Genomic DNA, 22,047 nt, shown 5'->3' with positions numbered 1-22,047 from the left:
TAGAGACTTGCCTTAGATATGTGTATCCTCTATAGGCCTTTTTAGCCTTCCACTTCTCTCTCCTGAGTGATACTCACTCAATGTTTTTTCTTCTTATTTCAGTTTCCAAGATATCTTTCTTACTTCCCAATGACTCCAAGCACATTTTCCCCAGGATGTTTCTATATTCCTTATCCTTTTCACTCTGTCATATTAGACCCACTTTTGCAGCTCCCTCTAGCTTAGCCCTTAGTCTCCAAACTACTCTCTAGATACCAAACTCCATATACATTTTGGGATCCAGAAAGCAGAGCATTAACCAAGACACAAGGTCAATATGAAAGCTGTGATGGCTATGGACTCCTCATACAGATAAGCAGGCAAAGACCCAAGATCAAGGCTAGAGGCAGTTTCCATATTGTGAAGCTGATTTCCAGTGGAGGTGGCTATCAGTGGTGGACAGTGATCCATGTCACAAAAATACATCCTTGCAACCAGCCATTCCTGGTAGCCTCAGGACAGAGAAAAAAGACACTGTGGCCCAAGTTGTCTGGAGTTGTCCTGCCCCGGAGGTAGCTCCCCATATTTCAGATGGAGAGATGGTGCAGGATGCTCCAGGAGGCGGTGCAGGAAGGGAAAAGGGGGCAAGAGTATGGTCCCCAATTAAGCCATGGTCCCTAAGCATAGGGATGGCAATTGGCCCCTGTGTGGAAGGAAGGCTCCTGGTCCTGAATTATCATGGAAACTACATTATCTCTTACATCTAGAGATGGTCCCTCCATGGTCCCTGCTGCTGCCGCTACTGGGTCTACTCTGTGGATGAAGTGAGGAACTCCTTTCATAAGTGACATGTGCAGAAAACCACTTCACAAGGAAGCCAGTAGAAATTTCAGGCTGGAGGGTGATTTCGAAAGGCACAAACGGCTTTTAGGCAACCAGCTCTCACTGAAAGTCATTGGTGGTCAGGAACTTAAATGGCATATGTGCCTTTGCAAACCTCCCTGCAGATCCCCAGCTGGTGTAAACTGGCATAGTTTCATTTAAGTCAATAGAGTTACGACAATTTACATCAGCTGAGGATCTGGCTCTTGGGGTGAAAAGTGTTTTAAAAACCCCATTAGATGTGTAGTCTGTTTAACCCCCATATTTATGAAATCAGCATGGTAGCCTTACATGACACGCTGGTTCTTCCTGCTTGATTTCTCCACATCGCTTTGCAAGGCACCCAACGAGAAAATCCAAACAGGTTTCCATAACACTGAGGTTATCCAGGCCTGCAAGTTAGAAGAACATTTATGTTAGAGAACTAAGGTGTATAAAGAAGGACATGCCCATTGACAGGTAAATGGCAGATGTTTATTTTATGGATCCTAGGGCAGGATTTCCAGTCGTAAACATTTGTCCTGGTACTAGTACTGGTATCCAATTATGCAAACCACCCAAACAGCTCCTGACTTTGAGAGGGGTTCAAAATCAAAGGTCAAATCAAGATCTTAATTTGGCAAATAGCTTTTAGCTATGTAACACACTGAACACCTCTGTAGAGAAAGACTTTGCAGAAAAGAGGTGGGTACCGCGAAGAGGTGATATGACAGCAGTGACATCACTTTAATAAAATTTACAACAGCAGTTGGTTAAAAGATTTTTTTAGGAAAACTGAGAAGGCTGTAGACAAGTCATTCACTAATCTTTTTGTACTGAAGCCTTTTCACACTATGCTTGGTTTATTATGTGCTTTTTGCATGTGCTGCACAATAATGTGTTTTACAGCTGAAAAGCATGACCCTGGCAATTAGACCAAGTATGTAGAATATTGAGAACTGATGATTCAGGAATTTGCTGTCTGAAACACAAAAAGCCTGTTTAAAAGAGTTACGAGAGTCCAAGGGTGGGAGAGTGAGTGCTACTTGTGAGGAGATTTTGCTCTCTTACAGCATACAACAGAAACATTTTCTAGGTGTATTACATTACTGTGCTGCAGAAGCACCATAAAAAGAGCCACTGCCAGCACAGTACAGCATTATCTTTTATATAGCTATTAGCTGATGTGCTCATGCTGTGATGGTCAGAGACAGGAGAGTGTAGGACACTGGGATGGTAAGAGTCAGATTTTTTTATTAGCTTGCCCCATAAGGCTAAGTAACTGGGTTGGATATACACACCTGACCCAATACTTGAACTTGTAGCGTTTGGGTCTCAAACTGACTGTGTGTATTGACTGGTTTCTCTCTGTTACACTGTTGTAAGTCAGGAGTAACTGTAATGATGTGCATGGTGTAAAACTATTTAAGTGAGATCTGGCTCAGTGTCTTTCCACCAGTAGATGCAGTTTTTAAAAGCCATTTGCTGCTGAATGGCCCCACCATAACAGACTGGTATGTGCAGTCAGGCTAAACGCTAAAGCCCCATCAGTACTTATGTTCCAGCCAGGCACTGGGCCGTACGCAAGGCGTAACAGGGAGGAATCATCCTTTAAGGCATGGTAAGTGTTGTGGCTGTGTTCTGTAGAACTGTTTTGGAGTTAAAACTGAGAAACCTCACTTTTCACAGATATGTTAAAAAGAACATCAGTGTTTGGATTGCAATTAGTAAAGCAGGATTTTTCTTATGTTTCAATGCACAAAGCTGTTTTCTGAAATTCACCGAACAGTAATATTTTTCTCCTGCAGAGTCATCCAACATGAAATTGTAACAATATTTTCACAAGTTCGCACACCCCAATCATCAGTAAAGACTTACTCACTGAAGCTCAACTAGCAGAATACAGCTCAGTTGGCAGCTCTTGTTGTAATGGAGCTAGAGTAAATTATATCTGCTGTGCTAACAGCTATGAAAGCCTGGCTATCCCTGTAAACCAGGCATCTATAACTTTGAAGACACATAGGGAGCTGCTCTCTGAAGTTGCAAGGTGACATTTGTCCATCAATAACCACCTTTTCAACACCGCAGAAACTGGAACACTTTACCTTTTCTTCTGCACTATCTAAAAATAGTAGGTCAGTGCCATTATAGGCAGTGCAGTAATTCTTAGCTTCCAGCCAGGTCAAACTATTAGTTTCTTCCATATAATAACAGCTGCCATTCCAGTACCACCAACCAGGGTCCTCCGGGCATTTCATATTGATCACTCCTGAGGAACAAACAGCTACATTTTAAACAACCGGAACACTCATAAAATCTCACTTTTGGAAACAGTAGCCTCAGACCTTTGTTAAAGAAGTGCCATTATTCAACACAGTGAAATCTGGCTTTAGTGACCATTGCTGACTCCAATGAAATTAACTGCTTCTTCACATAAAAGCTTAAATGTTCTCACTATGTGCCTATTCCCAAAACTCACAGAGGTTAATGCAAGTCTTTCCATTGGCTTCAAATGAACTCTGGATCAGGCACTGTATTTGGGAATGCTGTGGGGTGGTCTCTCAAGACTAGAAGTTGCCTATAAAGTGAATATCCCTTTGACAAATGTCAATTTGCTGAAACCAGTACAGCTTTCAGTGAACCAATATTTTCACATTACAGTAAAAGCTTTTTTATCCGGCCTGCTGGGGGAATGGGAGGTGCTGGTTAGTCAAAAATTCTAGTTAACTACTTTACCAATTTTCAAAGAGTTAGAATACAATAAAATGAATAAACATGCCTATTCTCGCCCTTTTCAAGATGTGTACAAATATCTATTTTCTGTTTTAATGTCAACATAACCCTTACGCTTCTCTCCTTTGCTTTTCGCTGGTATTTTGGATGCCATAATGATAGGATGGCATTGATACTTTTTGATAAACACAGGACAATACACTGAGTAATAAACCAACCGATCACAATGGTGGATACAAACAGAAAGATCAGTGTTGGGCTCTTCTCGGCTAACTCGAGCATAGTCTGACTACTCTCAGAAACACTTGGGTTCCGAATAGCTTCGGCATTGATTTTGGTTAGCTTTGGCATCGGTCCCAGTTACTAGATTGAAGATTTCTATTGGGAGATATCAGAAATGCCGATTTCTAGAGCTTTCCGACTGGTAAAGTGCCGGATAACACAGCTTTTACTGCATATTGCTATGCACTGCAAAAGTACAGTACAAAAAGAGAAGGAATTGTACCATCTAATGGTTAGAGCCACGGTCTGGATGCTATTCCTGGCTTTACCACTTCTTCTTTGTGAGACACCAACCTTGTGTCTCTCTTAATCTTTGCATGCTTCTGTTTCCCATTGTATAACATGAGGATATTACTACTTATCTCAGGGACATGGTTAGGGTTAATTGATGAGCATAAAGTGTTTTCAGACCCGCTGATGAGAGGCTGCACACAAGTACAAAGGATTATTATTTAGAACATACTGAAGCCAAGAACACAAGTTGCAAAGTCGCATGACATTCAACTGCTATGTTGTTTATATACCATTCACAGGGGTTGGAACGCTGCCAATCAGAGCAAGTCTTGGTGCACAGTGAGGCATGAAACCCAGCAATGAAAGAAGGCTTTAGACACATTTTCTCCTGGGTTTGTCTACTGCTTTCTCTAACAGAAACTGCAAAATTACTCAATGACCGGCACAATGATTAATAATCTTAGGGAATCACAAATATTATGGGGATAGCTGAGCAGACGACTTTTGATAGCATACATGGCCAACCTGCTGATAACCAAAACAATAGTGAAACCAAGGAATTTTCTGCTATGTCTTCTGCTCAGCACTGCCTTTTTGGATTTTACATCATGATGATGGGAGTGAGAGTAAAAGCAGTAAGCTCTGTTACTCTGCCAGCTACTTTCCTTTCTCCACTGTGGTATTACTAGGTTGTGTATCATGTACCTTTTTGGCACTGCTGTGCCACGTATTCCTGAGAACACTGTAAATTCTCTGCACATTCTCCAGTGAAGGGGCTGCAGTTTTCAATTCTATTGCAGGTGCAACTGCCCTGGCATTCAGGACCATAGTGCCCTGGGAGACAAGCTGCAAAAACAGACAGTGAATAGAGACTTAGAAATTACAATGGAGGCAAGAATCCAAATCAAACCAATTAGTGCCTCTACCATGACAATGCGCACAGACTTTATTTACAGTGAAAGGATACAAATTATCATTGAAACCACACCATAGTACACAAGGGAATCCGGTGTAAAACTCCTACAGCTCATAGCAATAATAAGCAGAAGAGACAGGATACGGAGACCAGGGTACCTCACTCAATGTGTACCTAGAATAGTTATTTCCAGGCTATTTATTTCATATCTCAAGGTATGCAATGCCCTATCTAATGGGATAACACTAAACCCAACTTCTGGCTAGTAAAACATGGTTACAGCAGCAGATTAAAGGGAAACAATCAAGGCTAGAAAATCTTGCTGTTATAGACATATGTGATCATTTTTGTGCATGTGTATGCTACCCCAACAAACCCTCTCCATTCCATGCACCTGTTTCAATTTGGCGGACAGGGAAAGGTCCAGAATCCTGCTCTCTGCCTGCGCAAGCAATGCCACTGTGTTCATAAGAACTGCAAAACTCACTCAATTGACTTGGCTTTCCAAATGGTTGTAAACAATCACTGAATTCGACAGAATTACTCAGGCGGAAGGAGAACTTTACATTCCAGGACATTCTTAATTTTGTTTGAATTTACAGCAGTGACAGGTATTAATGCTGCTGTAATTGTCTAGTGCAGCGGTTCTCAAACTGCAGGCCGGGGTTACAAGGGTCACAAGGGCTGGCATTAGACTTGCTGGGACCCGGGGCCAAAGCCCAAGCTGCAGCACCCAGAGCCAAAGCTGAAGCCTGAGCCCCACCACCCGGGACTGAAGCCCTTGGGTGGCAGGGCTCAGACTTCACATCTTACCCCTCCCCCCGACACACACACAGGGTGGCAGAGCTCGGGCAGGCTCAGGCTTCAGTCCCTCCCCTACCCCCCACTCCTCCTCAGGATCAAGAAGTAATTTTTGTTGTCAGAAGGGGGTCGCAGATGTGCAATGAAGTTAGAGAACCCTGGTCTAGTGACATGGGCTGGGTAACTCTTCTCAAGGCAAGCTATAAAAATTTGCAGCTAAATTATTCACTTCCAATACTGTGGTCCTCAAGAGGGCTATTGCAAAAAGAAGCTCTTCTGAGATCCGAGAAGGAGCACACAGTTAATGCACATCACCTACAAGGGACATGTTTCAATACTCTGGCATACGTGATTTCAAATATGCGGTGCTTTCATCTCCAAGGGCTCCAACGATGAGTAGAATTCGGGTTGCAAATATAGTTCTGTACTCCCCTTTGATCATCCCAACTCCATTGCAAATGCTTCGTTGAAATCTACAGAGCTGTAGAGCTTCCCATAACGACCGCTGTGTGGAATTTGAAGTGTAAGTGCCAGCCAGGTAATAGCCTCGGAACTCCCGGAAATCCACAATTCCTAGAACATAAACATTATGTGTTTGGAATAGGGACTTTTTCTTTTAAACAATCTTATTTAACTTTTTAAAAGATAGAAAGTCCACATGTGTCAGCTGGAAGCCTAAAAATGAAATCACAACAGGGTTAATATACTGACATGCCACTTGAAGCAAAGATCATTTCTACTCTAAACCAGGGAATGACTCCTATCTACAATGGCATTAAACACAATATCTGCTCTTAGTTACAATGGTATAAATCCAGAGTAACTCAACTGACTTCAGTTGATTTATAATAGTGTAACTGAGAACAAGATTTGACCCTAGCCTAGAATAATGTAAGTAAATGGATTCCCCCGTGTGTTCTGTATGATCTTCTTTGAAACTGTAGCTATCAGGAATAGTGAGATCTCGGACAGTGACAACTGTTCAGGCCAGATTGCGCCTGGCCCCCATGTGCATGCACAAGCAGAAGAGAGATGCCTTCTTTCCCATTTATATGCCCGGTGCAAGGACCAGGACTAATTGCAGTCCTTGTGCTTGACATGCAATGGCTATCCCATCCTAGCATCATGTAACTCGACAACTCACAATCATGTTCAAACACGATTAAATCTTGTAATGCAGACAAGTACTGAGAAGCCTTTGTTCATTCCTAACGTAAGCCAGCTGCATATATATACAGATTACCTTCTTCTTTTCTCTTGCAAATCCACAGGGCTTTCCGAAAGCAGCTGAAAGCTGTCAAAGAGCCTTCGGGAGCATTAAGCTGCACACAGCACTTAGCACCTATGGCCCACTTGCTTACAGACAACCTCAAGAAAACAAAAGTATATAAGGTTACAAGGTTTTCCCACCAGTCTACACTTTATCCTTAAAAGCACCATAGCCAGGTTTAGTCTTACTGTTTCCTTTGTGCTGCTATTGTGTGTTTTTAGTCATAAATGTGCCCTTAAAACATTATCATGCTCCATCTTTTCTCTTGCCCTATTATGCTAGCATATCGCAGAGTTCTCAGATGAACACTCTGAAATACTGGTGTCAGAAGAAACCTGCAGTGCTAGATACCTTGAGTTATCTTTGATTTGTTTCACAAAGGGCTGGTTTGTAACCTTACTGCTCACACTTGTGGGTAGTTACTCACATGAGTAATCTGGATGAGGTCAATCGGCTGGCTGGGTTTTCAAAAGCTCCTATGGGAGATAGACACCAAAGTACCACATTCAGAGTAGCACCTATCTCCCATCAATGCTTTTAAAAAACCCACCCAAATGGAACGAGGAGTCCTTGTGGCACCTTAGAGACTAACAAATTTATTTGGGCATAAGCTTTTGTGGGCTAGAACCCACTTCATCAGATGCATGGAGTGGAAAATACAGGAGCAGGTATAAATACATGAAAAAATGGGACTTGTGTGAAGTTAGTCTAATGAGACAATTCAATTAACAGCAGGATGCCAAGGGAGGAAAAAAGGACAGATACCTGTTCTGTAACTGGCGTTATTCAAGATGTGTTGCTCATGTCTTTTCCACAGTAGGTGTGCGTGCTCACAACGTGCACCAGTGCCGGAAGTTTTTCCCTTAGCAGTACCCGTACCGGGGGAGCACCACAGTGACCTCTGGAGTGGCACCTGTATATCACGCTATAAGGGGGACCGCGTGCTTCCCCACCCTTGGGTCCGTCTTGCTGGACAACTCCGACAGAGGGGAAGGAGGGCGGGGTGTGGAACAGACTTGAGCAACACATCTCAAAGAACACCAGTTACAGAACAGGTAACTCCTTTCTTCTTCAAGTGATTGCTCATGTGTATTCCACAGTAGGTGATTCCAAGCCATATCTGTTGGAAGTGGGTAGGAGTTCATGATAGGCTGGGACAGAGTACTGCCCTGCTGAACCCAGTGTCATCCCTAGACTGGGAGACAATCGCATCATGCGAAGTAAACGTGTGAACAGAGGCCCAAGAGGACACTCTACAAATGTCTAGGATAGGGACATGGGCTACGTAGGCAGCTGATGAGGCCTGTGCCCTCGTAGTGTGTGCCCTGACGATCGGTTTCGGGGGAACCCCTGCCAGATATAGCACATGCATATGCACGAGGTGATTCAGCGGGAAAGATGCTGGCTGGAGATAGATTGCCCTTTCACCCACTTTTCCGAGGCAACAAAAAGTTGGGAAGATTTCCAGAACGGCTTGGTCAGATCCAGATAAAAGGCCAGCACTCTACGTACATCGAGCGCATGGAGGCGGCGTTCCTCATTGGAGGAATGGGGCTTAGGGAAGGTCACGGGAGGAAGAAAGACCGGGTGTGGGTGGAGCTGGACTCTGTTCCTGAGGTAGACTATATAGGGGGATTCTGACATCAAGGCCCTGAGTTCCGAGACACATCAGGCCAATGTGATTGCTACAAGGAAGGCTACCTTCCATGAGAGGTGAGACCATGAACACGTGGCCAGGGGCTCAAAGGGAGGACCCGTGAGTCGGGACAAAACTAGGTTCGGGTCCCACTGCAGCACAGGAGGTCTAGTGTATGGGAATGAACAGTCAAGGAAACGGGAGGTCATATGGTGGGAAAAGACCAAGTACCCTTGCACCGGCGGGTTGAAGGCTGATATGGCCGCCAGGTGTACCCTGACGGAGGCAGGTGCCAGTCCCTGGGTCCCAAGGGACAGGAGGTAGTCCAGGATAAGCTGGAGAGGCGCGGAGGATCCGCTCACTCACCCACTTGGAGAACCTCAACCACTTCGCCATGTACGTCCAGCGTGTGGACAGTTTCCTACTTTCCAGGAGGACCCACCTTATCTGTTCCGAACATCTGCCTTCCTCCTCGTCTAGCCACGGAACAACCACGCTGTCAGGTGGAGCACTGATAGATTGGGATGGAGAAGGCAGACACCATCCTGGGAGAGGAAGTCCAGGCGGAGCGACAGAGTCCTCAGGGGGGCTGTCAAGGGGTGGAGGAGGGTCCCGTACCAGTGTTGGCAGGCCCACATTAGGGCTATGAGGATGACTTTCGCTGTGTCTGCTTTTCCTTTCTGCAGGACTTTGTCGATAAGAGGGAACGGCGGGAAAGCATAAAGGAGCTGGCTCGACTGCAGGAGGAATGCATCAGATATCGTGCCCCTCTCCACTCCTCCCCTGAAGCAGAACTGGGGGCAACATTGGTTTTGGTGGGTTGCAAAGAGGTCAATCTGGAGAACTCCCCACTCTCGGAAGAGCCGGTGAGTGACCTCTGAGTGGAGCAACCACTCGTACTAGGGGGAGAACACCCTGCTGAGGCGATCTGCTTGTGTATTGCGGTAGCCTGGGAGGTGTACGGTTCTCAGGGAGATATCATGGGCTATACAGAACTCCTATAGGCTCAGGGCTTCCCGGCAGAGGGCTAGAGAGCGAGTACCGCCTTGCCTGTTGATGTAGTACATGGCTGTGGTGTTGCCGGTGACGTTGAGGACCCTGACCACCTTGCCATACACGCCAACCGTACTGCCTTGAGCTCCTTGACATTTATGTGAAGGGACAAGTCCGGGATCGACTGCATCCCTTGGGTTTGCACGTTCCCTGTGTGGGCTCCCCAACCCAGGTCTAACGCATCCGTCACCAGGTCCATAGACGGGTCACCAGGTCCATAGACGGGGTGGCCTCCTGAAAGGGAATCCCTTGCAGCATGTTGCTTGGGTAAAACCACCATTGAAGGGAAGCCAGAATTGGGGATGGAACCGTGAGGACCTTGTTTAGCCCGTCCCGGGCCTGTGAGAATTAGGAGGCTAACCAGAGTTGGAGGGGCCTCATTCAGAAGCTGGCGTGGCAGACCACATACGTACATGCCACCATCTGACCGAGAATTTGAAGGCACGCCCTTGCCATTGTTACTGGGAAAGCTGAGACTGAGGTGATGAGACCTCTTAGGGCCTCAAACCTGTCCAGGAGAAAAGAGGCTGCGGCCCTCGAGGAGTCCAGCAGCGCCCCAATGAACTCTATGCGCTGAACTGGAACTAAGGTTGATTTGGCCTCGTTCACCACCAGGCTGAGACCGGCGCACGTCGAGAGGAGCAGCTCCACATGAGTCTGCACCTCGGAACGAGAGTCGTCCTTGAGAAGCCCGTCATCCAGGTATGGGAAGATCAGTACCCCCTCCCACCTGAGGTAGGCAGCTACCACACGCATACAGTTCGTGAAAACTCTGGGTGCAGTGGATAGGCCAAATGGGAGGACCACAAACTGGTAGTGGCCCATTAGGAAGCGGGGCAAGCGCCTGTGCCCTCGAAAATATGGATGTGGAAGTACACATCCTGGAGGTCCAGGGCCGCATACCAGTCACCGGGTCCAGGGAGTGGATAATAGAGGCCAAGGATACCATGTGGAACTTGGAGTGGGCTAGAAAACTCCAAAAACGAGGCCCCTTGCCACTGACTCAGTTGAGGGCCTGGTGGCAGTAGCTGTCCAGGCTGAGCCGCGCAGGTCGAGGTTACCGTCGAGCACACGGTCTCATGGGAACAGTATGAGTGGCAGTGCCTGCGATGCCGCCTCCCTTGGGACCTGGACCTCAAAGTCGAGGAACAGTACCTGCACGAAGAGCTGCTTCAGTACCTATGCTGGCGGCGGGAGCTCCGGTGCCCCGGTGCCAAGGCATCACAAGAGGAATCTCGAGCGCGACATCTAGTTGAACTGGAACGAGAACGATGATGCCTATCCTGTCAAGACCGGCTACGGTAGTTGTGTTGCAAAGGGAAACGTTCCCAGCGCCTCTCTCAATACCTGTGCTAGCTGACAGGTGGCATAGAGAGTCCTCGAGACTCCCGTCCAGGTGGTGAGGATGGTCTGGTCGATGTCAAGGGAGGGCATGAGCTGCCGGATGACCAGTCGCTGTGCACCGAACGGTGCAGGGAGTGGTCCTCACAGTGAGAACTGGGACTGCAGGTGAGGTTTGGTGGGCACCCAAAGGAGGTTTGCCCCCTTGACCGGGGACCTGTCACCAGTTGCGCATGTGGAACAAGGAGACTCATAACGTCTTTCGCAGCCTGCATCGCCTCCGGCATCAACAGCATCCATACCAGTGAAGAAGTGCATGCAGACGGTGCCAGGCTGCTCCACTCAACATGAGTTGGAGGCCTTGAGCCTGGGGTGGGGCTGTGGGCTGCCCGACGTGGGACCAGCCTCCCCTCTTTCCTTGTCTCGGCGCCGCTGCAAGGTAGGGCCCTTTCCCTGCTTCTTGGAGGGAGAATGGTCCCGGCTAGTAAAGGGTGCCTCGCTACGTACCAATGGTGCGGCAGCAGGAGCCGCATCCACTCAGCATGCCAGAGTTGGGGCCAACGCCAATTCCATCAAGAGAGCACAGAGTCTAATGTCTCTCTCCTTCTTGGTCCGTGGCTTGAATGACCTACAGATCTTACAATGTTCGCTGATGTGAGTCTCACCCAAACAGCGGAAACACTCAGTATGTGGGTCACTCCTAGTCACAGAACAGTGACAGGAGTTGCTGGGGCACGGGGCATGCCCCGAGCCCACTCTAACACTGAAGTAACAATCCATGAACAGTACCGCTAAGCAGAGCTGGAGCACAAAGTTCCAACTACCTTCACTGGTGTCAAGAAGGAACTGAGGGTGAGGGGAGCGCACGGTCCGCCTTATAGCATGATAGACAGGCGCCACTCCAGGGGTCGCCGCGGTGCTCCCCCAGTACGGGTACTGCTAAGGGAAAAACTTCCGGCACCGGTGCACGTGTCAAGCACACACACCTACTGTGGAATACACATGAGCAATCACTCGAACAATGACTTTTGTAGTACTGTTGAGAGTGGCCCATTTCAAATAGTTGACAAAGAGGTGTGAGTAACAGTAGGGAGAAATTAGTATGGGAGGAATTAGGTTCAGCTTTTGTAATGACCCAAACACTCTCAATCTTTATTCAGGCCACTCTTGTTGTTTTTGCTGATACAGACTAACACGGCTACTTCTCTGAAACCTGCCACAAAATGGGCTACTCCTGCGAGTAGCTGTTCATCAGTGTTAGCAAGGAGAGGAGAGTCAAAATTTGACCCCTAATATTGTTTAACACATTTCTCTATATGTATAACCCAATCCTACTATCAGGTCTGTGCATGCGTCTGAGGGCAGAGTTGGTCTCAAAAGATTTTAACATTTCCACAGATACGAATCTGCTTTTCTAGGCTGATTTTTTGTTTCCTCCTCTGCCATACGTTTTTATTGTATCAGTTGAGAAGCAGTGCACTATATGGAATTAACGCTATGGATGACAGAGCTGCCAGAAGCAGGAATGGCTCTACCAGAAAGATACAACAGGAATCACTTTGGGGTGCCAAAAATCAGGGCAGGAATAAATCCAGTAATTCTTTGTCTAGAAGGCTGTGAGTTGGTAGGAGATGGGCATTTGCCAGTTTGCTTAAGATATCATAACTCCTAGAGCCACCCCTCATCAGAAAGTTTATCCAAATACATTTTGCATTTGAAATATAATTAAATGTAATATGCACATACAAACTTTGACTGAAATACATATTAAACATTTCTGTGACCCAAGGAATATCTTTCCTGACAGATCACATGCACCTAAATTTTACCCGAGGGTTGTCTTGTTGACTTGCCAGAAGTCCACCATCCATCACTCACAATTACAGAAGTTTGTCTAAAATAGCAGATCACAGATTTCTCATATTCAACACAGGAGTGTGGTTTGCTGAGACTAAAGGTCCTTAGTGGAAATTCTATTAGACTTTGGTGTTCTAATTCTGGTCCTTCTTGCCTTCTACAGGTCTCTGTTCTATTTTAAATGAAGGACAAGTAGGACTAGTAGTGCTGTTCCCAAATTTAGTTGGCTAACTACAGCCAGTTGGCCATTTTCAGTTAGAATTTTCATTAGGGTTCCTAGTGCAGCTGGCTTGAGCAGATCATGATGAAGCACTGCCTGCTCCTGTATCCTCCCCTTGGACCACAACTCCATGTCAAAAGATGAGGATGGCTGTACTGAAGAGAGCAATAGGGGGGACTGGCCTGATGAATGCACTTCGGATGCCTCTGTAACACAAATTCTAGTTCACAGTTGCTTACTCAACTCACCATCTTGAGGCTGCAAATGGGAATTGACTGTTCGACCACTGCAAGACTGCACAGAATCTAAACCCATAAAGGCCAGTCCAGAATGATGCTTTGGGAAGTTTAGATACCAGCCATTCCTATAAATAACCAAACTGTGATTCAATACAGTAGCAGAGGGAACTTTTCTTTTGGAAAATCCTGAACAGTGATGACAATGTGCTGCAAGATGACTTTCTTCTCCCCACCCCCTTCTCCTCCCCTCAACAGTCATTTTGATGTTCAAAACAATATAGTTTAGTAGTAGTTTACTGTTTTTGGTAGCTGAGAAGCAAAGACTCACTTAATACACAAGGACTTTACTCTGTTTGGTTCATGTTTAATATCAAAAAGGGATGGACAATAACATTAATATTTCACCTGATGATTTTATTTTGAAGATGGAGATTTTTTATGTAAGACTTTAGTTGTAAAAACAGAGGTGTTGCAGCCTTACATTTAAACAGGAATCCTTTGGGATGAAAGCTACCAAGTGTTTGACAATCTGTACGAATTTTAATTCAGCCACCTCTAAGGACAGAACTGCAATATTCATTCCGCATCAGCAAAAATGACACAGCAGCATTTTAGAAAGAGTAGTGAAAAATATCTTCTCTATTTGAAAAGGCAGAGGAATTTAGGTAGGTAGGTAAAATGGTGATGATGGACCCAATTTCTATTTTCTAGTAAAATGCCATGGGATTTGGCCCAAAATATTGATCTGAACAAACAGGTTTGTTTGTTTGTTTGTTTTACAAAATCTAAGATTGTTCTTAAAAATTGTGATGAAAAGAATGTGAAAGAAAAATAAAACATTCTCCTGCAAGGTTTGCAATGGAAAATGGTACAGTATTGTGCTAGTGTATGAGAACCGGAATGTGCAACTGATTAAAAAATTGCTTTGAATAAAGGTGAAACTGGCTAGCCTATTTTCACTGAGAGAACTGCAAAAGCAAATTTTTAAAGTAAACTGGATGCTTAAAATTCTCTCACATTTGCAATATTAGCAGTAGCCAGGGCTACTCTGCCTCATTGGAAAGATGGAATGTCAAGCAGAAAACTGATCCTAATACCAGGATTCAGCACTGACTCTACTCAGAGACTCCCCAACCTTCAGCTTTCAGACTCGGAACACAGTACCATCTTTAGCCTGGTGACTGTTAAGCTGTGCTGACATAATGCCACTGTGTGATTTTGCAGGATAAGGCACTAAAGAATTTATCTTCTAGATGGATTTATTCTGGAACACAGCGGAATTTGGAGATAAGAGGACAGATTCACCCCAGATGGCAGCCCCCATTCCTGGAGGGTGAGATTTACCTCAGGAAAGACCAGGCAGTCCAGGAAAGACCACTGCCTTCTGCAGGGTTTCTAACAACAAAAGTTTTAAGTTACAACCACAGCTCCAGAGGAGCTGAGCAAAATCGTTACATCTGTCGGGTACCCTTAGCCACGTCTCTCCAACCAGCGTCATTCACTCTCTAGACTGGTTTTAGACTCCATGGGGAAGCAGGAGTTGTGGGCAGTTTATACCATGGTATACCTCCGGTGGGTGCACTTTTCACCACCAGCGATCTGTAGGCTAGGTTCCAACAACAAAATCTAGGCGTGAGTAGAGCCCATCGTGCTTTCAGGTGGCTCTTATTTAACGCAAAGTGTTGCTGTAATGATAGAGAGGAAGGATAGTCTGCTGGTTAGGGCACATGCATGTGATGTAGGGAACTTGGTTCAAGTCCCTGCTCCTCCACAGACTTCCTGTGTGACCTTGGGTAAGATACTTAGCCACTCTGAGCCTCAGTTCTCTATCTGTAAAATGGAGATAAACAGCACTGCCCCGTCACACAGCAGTGTTGAGTGGATAAATACATTACAGACTGTAAGGTGCTCAGATATAGTGATAATGGGGGCCATATAAGTAACTAGGATAGTCAACATACAGTAAGATTTAATTACATTTAACCTCCACTCCCCCTGAATTATGTTATACTTGCTTTTAAAAAAATATCCCAATCTCTGAAAGCAGAGACTCTGCAGAACAGCAGCCTAGAATTATAAAAGACTCAGGCAGAGAATCACACAAGAAAATGCAAAACCTCTCCAAATCTGCAGCTGTAGGCACTCACAGCCCTTCCCCACACTCTAGATATAGACCCAAAGCCTTTGGGAAACTGAGATTTGCAAAGATAAGTACACACATTGTGCACATACCCTTCACTGACATTCTAGTATACCTTTTCCAAAGGACTTGTCAGCCACAGAAGATCTGCGTCCCTGTAACGCCTGCATAGGTCTCTTGCACGTAGCCAGCTTTGTCTCTTTGCTGTGTGGATATAGTAACAGCTGCCTTGCCAGTACTGCCACCCATCTTCAACTGGGCACGAGCCACCAAATATGGACCCTAAAAATCACAGCATACACATGCGTGGGGCTGGTTTCATCCCTGGTATAGCTCCACTAGCTAAATGGAAGGATCACTATGGTGTAGGATGTTTAAGACTGTTCGTATACAATCTGTTCAGTATAAGGATCTCTTAGACCTTTTAATATTTGTAGAATACTAGGAAGATCACATCAGACAAGACCTCCAGCCACAAAATCTGGATTCAAACACCCCATAGGTTCTGGGTATCAGATCTCTGGTTTTGTAACTATAACTGGGACCATTTCCAAAATTTGGATTTGGACAGGAGTTCAGATATCTAAACACCCTGAAGTTATGGGGTTTTGGTTTGAGTCCCAGCTCTAGGCTATTTTTATGGACTTATTCACTGGCCAACAGAAATATTTTAAATTATAATCAGCTGACTTAAATAAGTTTCTCAAAACTGCCTCAGAAAGTGGCAAGTTTCACTTTTCTTTCCAGCGGACAGTGAATAAAAACCAACCACATGGGATTTTCCTATTTGTTTAAAACTGTAAAGTTTCTTTTAAAATGGAATAGAGTTGAGACCTAGTTTGCAGAATTCCTCCACACAGCAAGGTCAGAAGGTCTAATCTGAAGGTCTGAACTAAACCTCCTGAATGCTAGGATGATATGAGTTATATATTGTGTCAGTCTAATGACTTTAATGGAGTTTCTCACCCCACTTACACTGGTGTAAATCTAGAGCATCAGCTTTGTGTTTAGAGGTGCTGCGAATGGTGATGACATAATACATGAATAAAGAGTCAAGACTGTGCACAAATAGGTCCTGTGTATAGTCACAGTTTTTCTCTTCTCTCCTATGGATGTTAAACAGGCTCACCTTTTCCACAGGGGATAGGACTATTCTCCTTACTGCAAAACACAGTGTCCCCACACAGCCCTGTGTATGGATTGCAGGCCATACCCTGCTGGCATGGTGGACATTTAAATTCGCACAGAAGCCCAAATCTTCCAGAGATGCAATCTGTGAAAAGTGAACAAGCTAAGGACAATAGAGATGAACAGCTGCCAAAATAAAAGTTTACTTTAGGAACTTACATACAAGCAGACACACACCCACGCTCATCAACCATTAGTAAAAATTAAGAGCGTGACTTCTGGGACCTTGGCTGGCGATTACAGCTTCTAATGCAAACCAACACAAGCAAGATGTCAGGTAAGGGGGGGAAAGAAAGCCATTCCCATGATAAATTATCGTGAAAATATTAGTTCCCACTCAGCTTTTTCCAAAATATCTGCCTTTAAGTGAAAGGGTAGCCCAGTGTACAAAAGTCTGGACCCAGAGCTTTGTCACAGCAATGACAAAGCTGCTTCTTGCTAATGTTTGAAAAAAACAGAGAGAGAGAGACATAAATGCTCATAGAAAAAATGGTTCAAGAGCATGGCACATGGCTAGCAGTTTCAAATGCAGAGTAGAAGAGGAAGGAAATGTTTAACACTTCTCAGTATTAGCTTACTCTGTATTAAAGCAGCGACAGCATTCAAAACCTTGATTTCTGGATCTTCCTCTGGTGTTTTGTGCTAGCTCATTTTATTTTATGCCTTTGGGAGCAGGCAGCCTGATTGCTCATCTAGATGAGCAGCATCCTTCTACATCTTTCACTTTTGTTAACAAAGATGAAGTGAGCCTTCAATTTTTCTGCTAGGCATGACTCACACCCTCTCCCTAAAATTCTGCAGCTATTTTACATTTGTCTTCTGTTTTCACGTCAATTTTTTTAAAAAACAACAATGAACAAAAAATGAAACCTCCATCTAGGATGGTGGCGGGGGGGGAGGGGGGAAGGGAAGTTAAGCTCTAAAACACTCGACATACCTGACTTGATAAAGGATTTCACACTACTGTTCCTGCTGTTATACAGTTCCATCCCACTTTGTAGAATGTAGTGCTCCCCCATTGCCACTATCCCAGTGCATGTCTGGAGCACTGAGCAGGTATCTGTAGCTTTCTTTAAGGTGTTATATATATTTGATGTTGGTACGTAAGGGGAGTACAAAGCTCTCCCCTTGTGCATTGTAAAGAGGTTGACATCTGCAAAAATTAACGGAAAAGAAATAAAATGGATGATGGTATAAAATTCAGAAAATATGGGATGGGCCATGGGATGGGATGGGCCATGGCAGGAAAGATAAACTGCAAACCTCAGAATAGCTCTTCCCCATGCATGTAGGATCAAATTCTGTGGTTCCCTGCACAGCATCAGAAGTCACCGAATGCATTATTATTATTTATTATTTGCACTGCAGTAGCATCTAGGAGCCCCAATTGTGGACTCGGACCCCCCTGTACCAAGAGCTGTACAAACACACAACACAGAAAGGGTCCCTGCCCCAAAGAGCTCACAGTCTAAGTACCATAAATGAGTGAGGAGGGCAATTCAGAAGATTCCACATCCCCCACATGGCACTGAACTCCGCAGCAGGAGGTGGTGAAGGGAAAGGTGTTAAATGGACAAGGAAAGTAACACAATGTACAGACCCATGGGACAGCAATAGAGGGTATAACAGGCCGGTGCTGCTGCTGTGACCAAAGGTCTGCAGCGTTCCCAAACGATAACCCCATCCTTCATTTAGATAGCTTCCTCTATCCCCAGAACTTTCTCCCCTACATTTCTATTGGCTTTCCCAAACAGATGCAACATTACTAAAATCCCACCTTCTCAGCCAGGTGATGCATCAGTAGTAAACCAGGGAACTAAGTTTCTTTAGGACTGTGAGCACGTGTATGTACATGAACACATAATTTAATCTGTTCCACAATTGTTACTTCATTCTATCCATATGGTGAATCACTTTGCTAAAGTGAGGGCAGGTCTGCCCTAGAAAAGGTTTGCTGGCCTAGCTATGCTGGCAAACCCTTCTAGTGTAGACACAGCTTATGCTCACAAAAAAGTGCTCTTGCTGCTATGCTGGTATAGCTGATACTGGTTCCCTGAACAAAACACAGTACTCCTCACTTAACATTGCAGTTATGTTCCTGAAAAATTCGACTTTAAGCAAAATGATGTTAATTTAATCCAATTTCCTCATAAGAATTAATGTAAATAAGGGGGTTAGGTTCGAGGGAATGTTTTTTTCATCAAAGACTGGTGTATATATATATATATCTATATATATCTATATATATATATATAGATATATATATACACACACACAGCACTACCTGGATATAATGCTGTCTTCGGGAGCCAAAAAATCTTACCGCGATTATATCTTATATTGAACTTGCTTTGATCCAGCGGAGTGCGCAGCCCTGCCGCCCCGGAGCACTGCTTTACCACATTATATCCAAATTCGTGTTATATCGGGTTGTGTTATATCGGGGTAGTGTATATACATATACACACACACACACACACAGAATATAAGCTTTAAACAAACAATTCAATACTGGTACACAGTGATGATAATTGTGAAGCTTGGTTGAGGTGGAGGAGTCAGAGGGTGGGACATTTCCCAGAGAATGCCTTACTGCTAAATGATGAACTAGCAATTGGATGAGCCCTTAAGGGTTAACTCTCACAGTCTACAAGGCAGCAGAAATGGAGGGATGGGAGAGAGCATCGCAGACAAAGACAGAGAGATGCATATTTTCCCTTTAAGTACACTGCCTTGTTAATTAGACCAGCTTGCTGAGACTGCAGCTGCTGCTGCCAGCAAGCTCCCTCTGTCCTGAGCCCTGTCGTGTGTCCCCCCTGCTCTATGGAAAATGGGATAAGCAAGGTGCAGGAGCAGGGGAGGAAGGGGGACACCCTGACATTAGACCTCCTCTTCTTCCTCTCCCGCCCCGCACAGCAAGCAGGAGTCTCAGGGAGCAGCTCCAAGGCAGAGGGCAGGAGCAGCACATGGCAGTGGGGAGAGGGACAGCTGCAATTGCTAGTCTGCTGAGCAGCTACTGCACAGGGAACTTAGGGGAGCAGGGAGCTGACGGGGGGCTGCCGGTCTACCCTGGTTCCAAGCCCCTACTAGCTAGCTGCAATGGGCTGCTCTTCCTGCGAGCAGTGGACAAAGCAGGCAACTGCCAAACAACGTTAAACGAGCATTGCACAACTTTAAACGAGCATGTTCCCTAATTGATCAGCAACGTAACAACGAAACAATGTTAACTGGGACAACTTTAAGTGAGGAGCTACTGTAGGCTATACTAGCAAGAATACTTTCATGCCAGTATAACTGCATCTACTGTAGGACTTTTCCCAATACAGAAATGTTGTTTAAAAAAAAAAATCACACCCCTATCCAATACTACTATGACAAAAGTTTCCAGGTTAGACTTGGCCTAAGTTGTATTGCTAAAGATCTCCATCGGGGGCCAAAAGGACATAGATGAACCTTAGCAAGTGAATTCCTTAGTGCTGGATTTTCAGAGGTATTGTTTAATTCAAGTCAATAGGAGATGCAAGTGTTCCATACTTCTGAAAAATCAGGTTCTTAAAGGGTTACGTTGCCAGAGAAAAATTAAGCAAAATGATGACCATAATTTACCATTTCACTGCTCCAGTTAAACACCAGATCACTCCACAGTGAATCAAACTAGCCTCCTCACTGCGTGCACAGTCTAGCCCTTAATTTTAAGATTATATAAAATAAACTTCCGGGGCCTAATGTTGGTCCAATTTTACCACAGTGTAACTCGACTGAGGTTTACTCCTACAGGTTTACTTCATACAGTATTACAATTCAGGGTCAGCTTGTGCATGGAGCGAGGAGGCCAATCTGAATGATTTCAATAGAGATATTCTGGCATTCAATTGCAGTACATTGAAATGGTGAATCAGGCCGATCTCTTTTCTTATCATGAACTCAGTGAAGTTACACTGGTACAGAATCGGACCAACGTACTGAGGAATCAGGCCTTACAAGTTTACTTCATACAATCTTAAAATTAAAGGCCAGACTGTGCAGAGAAAAGAGTGATAGATAAGCACTCCATCTCCATGTCCTCCTCAAGGTCCAGACACATTTTCCATTTTTCCTGGATCTTCCCCTTGGGCAGCACACCGCTTCTCACATTCTTAAACACAGATAACTGAGCCCTAAATTAGGATTCAAAGCCCCAGACATGATAAATTTACCTCCTTCTCTTTTGCATATCCACTTTCTCAGAGAAGAACAATCTGCTGGGGAAAGGTATTGCTTGAAGGCAACCACACAGTCTTCTTTAGTGAGTGTATGCCTCCTGTTACGTTTCGCGACCCTGCCAGGAGACGGAGAAAAGCCAAGTCGCAAAACCGAATGAGATCAACTACAGCATCTCCGGATTTGAGGGCGTGCGACGTGGCATTTTTATTTAAGGAAACTATAGCTACTAGTCATGGTACTGGTTTAGTACCCAAGATGTCCTCTACTGAGGATCTGTATTCAGCCCTGACTAGGATGGGCTTGATAGTTTTCTCTCTAACTGCTATTGTCCTATTTAAAACAACAGCATCTGTCAAAACTTGGTCTCACCATGCACTTTCAGCCTGAGCAGATGTGCCATCGACCCACATATATCTGAAGTCTTCTTTCTTATAGGTCAAACCTATCCAGCTGTTCTCCCCTTTAAACTGAATCCAAGCCTAGAATGCAAAAACAATCCATTCGATCATGTTATTAGACCTCTTTTATCCATTTTACACTTCATTCATCAACATGTACGATCCTTTGTCCTGTTACCGTATGGGACAGAGGGACTCAAACCATTTGATTCTTGATCATTTTTATTAAGTGTCTAGCTTTTTCCTTTTGTGTGGGTGAGCCCACTGAGCTCTCCCAGAGCTGCAGGTCCCACACTTCCCAGCCACCCTAGCTACAAAGCACAGAAGACGGGACATCCTCCTGAACTTGTCAATAGAGTTGCCTGTGGGATAATTGCAGCTGGTATAATTCAAGAGCCACCCTTAGAGCCACCTAGGGCCATTCTTTCCTCAGATGCACTGAGTGTGACTCAGCCTACTGAATCAGAAAGCACAATCATTCAGCAGGCAGCAGCTTATAATTATATAGATGGAAACAGAGCACACAGTGCATTCCCTATTGCATCTTCTAACTAAAGCAAAACAAAAATCCTCACACAGTTACGAAATCCCCCAATTTCAAATCTGTCAAATGAGAAACTAGACAGGGTACCTTTTCTGCACTGTTTGTAATTTTAGCAAGGTCTGTCTCCTTAAAGACCTGACATGCACTCCTGG

At 44.9% G+C, this 22,047-nt stretch overlaps 1 protein-coding gene across 1 annotated transcript in view; it reads right to left on the bottom strand.

The window, feature by feature from the left end:
* LOC115656341 overlaps positions 1-22,047 on the bottom strand; it is a 35,463-nt gene extending 13,416 nt beyond the window's left edge. Inside the window, exons 1-11 of the mRNA XM_030572914.1 lie at positions 21,983-22,047; positions 21,323-21,432; positions 20,947-21,068; positions 17,688-17,903; positions 16,692-16,835; positions 15,678-15,844; positions 13,432-13,547; positions 7,050-7,174; positions 6,155-6,379; positions 4,795-4,935; positions 1,153-1,253 (exon numbers count right to left, since the gene is read on the bottom strand). Coding sequence (XP_030428774.1) covers positions 1,153-1,253; positions 4,795-4,935; positions 6,155-6,379; positions 7,050-7,174; positions 13,432-13,547; positions 15,678-15,844; positions 16,692-16,835; positions 17,688-17,903; positions 20,947-21,068; positions 21,323-21,363 — 1,398 coding nt within the window. The 5' untranslated portion in view covers positions 21,364-21,432; positions 21,983-22,047. The remainder of the gene's footprint in view (positions 1-1,152; positions 1,254-4,794; positions 4,936-6,154; positions 6,380-7,049; positions 7,175-13,431; positions 13,548-15,677; positions 15,845-16,691; positions 16,836-17,687; positions 17,904-20,946; positions 21,069-21,322; positions 21,433-21,982) is intronic.

Source organism: Gopherus evgoodei, chromosome 8 (genome assembly GCF_007399415.2).
Source record: "Gopherus evgoodei ecotype Sinaloan lineage chromosome 8, rGopEvg1_v1.p, whole genome shotgun sequence".
NCBI classification, from domain to species: domain Eukaryota; kingdom Metazoa; phylum Chordata; order Testudines; family Testudinidae; genus Gopherus; species Gopherus evgoodei.
The sequence above is the reverse complement of the archived record's forward strand: the minus strand, read 5'-3'. Positions and strand labels throughout refer to the sequence as shown.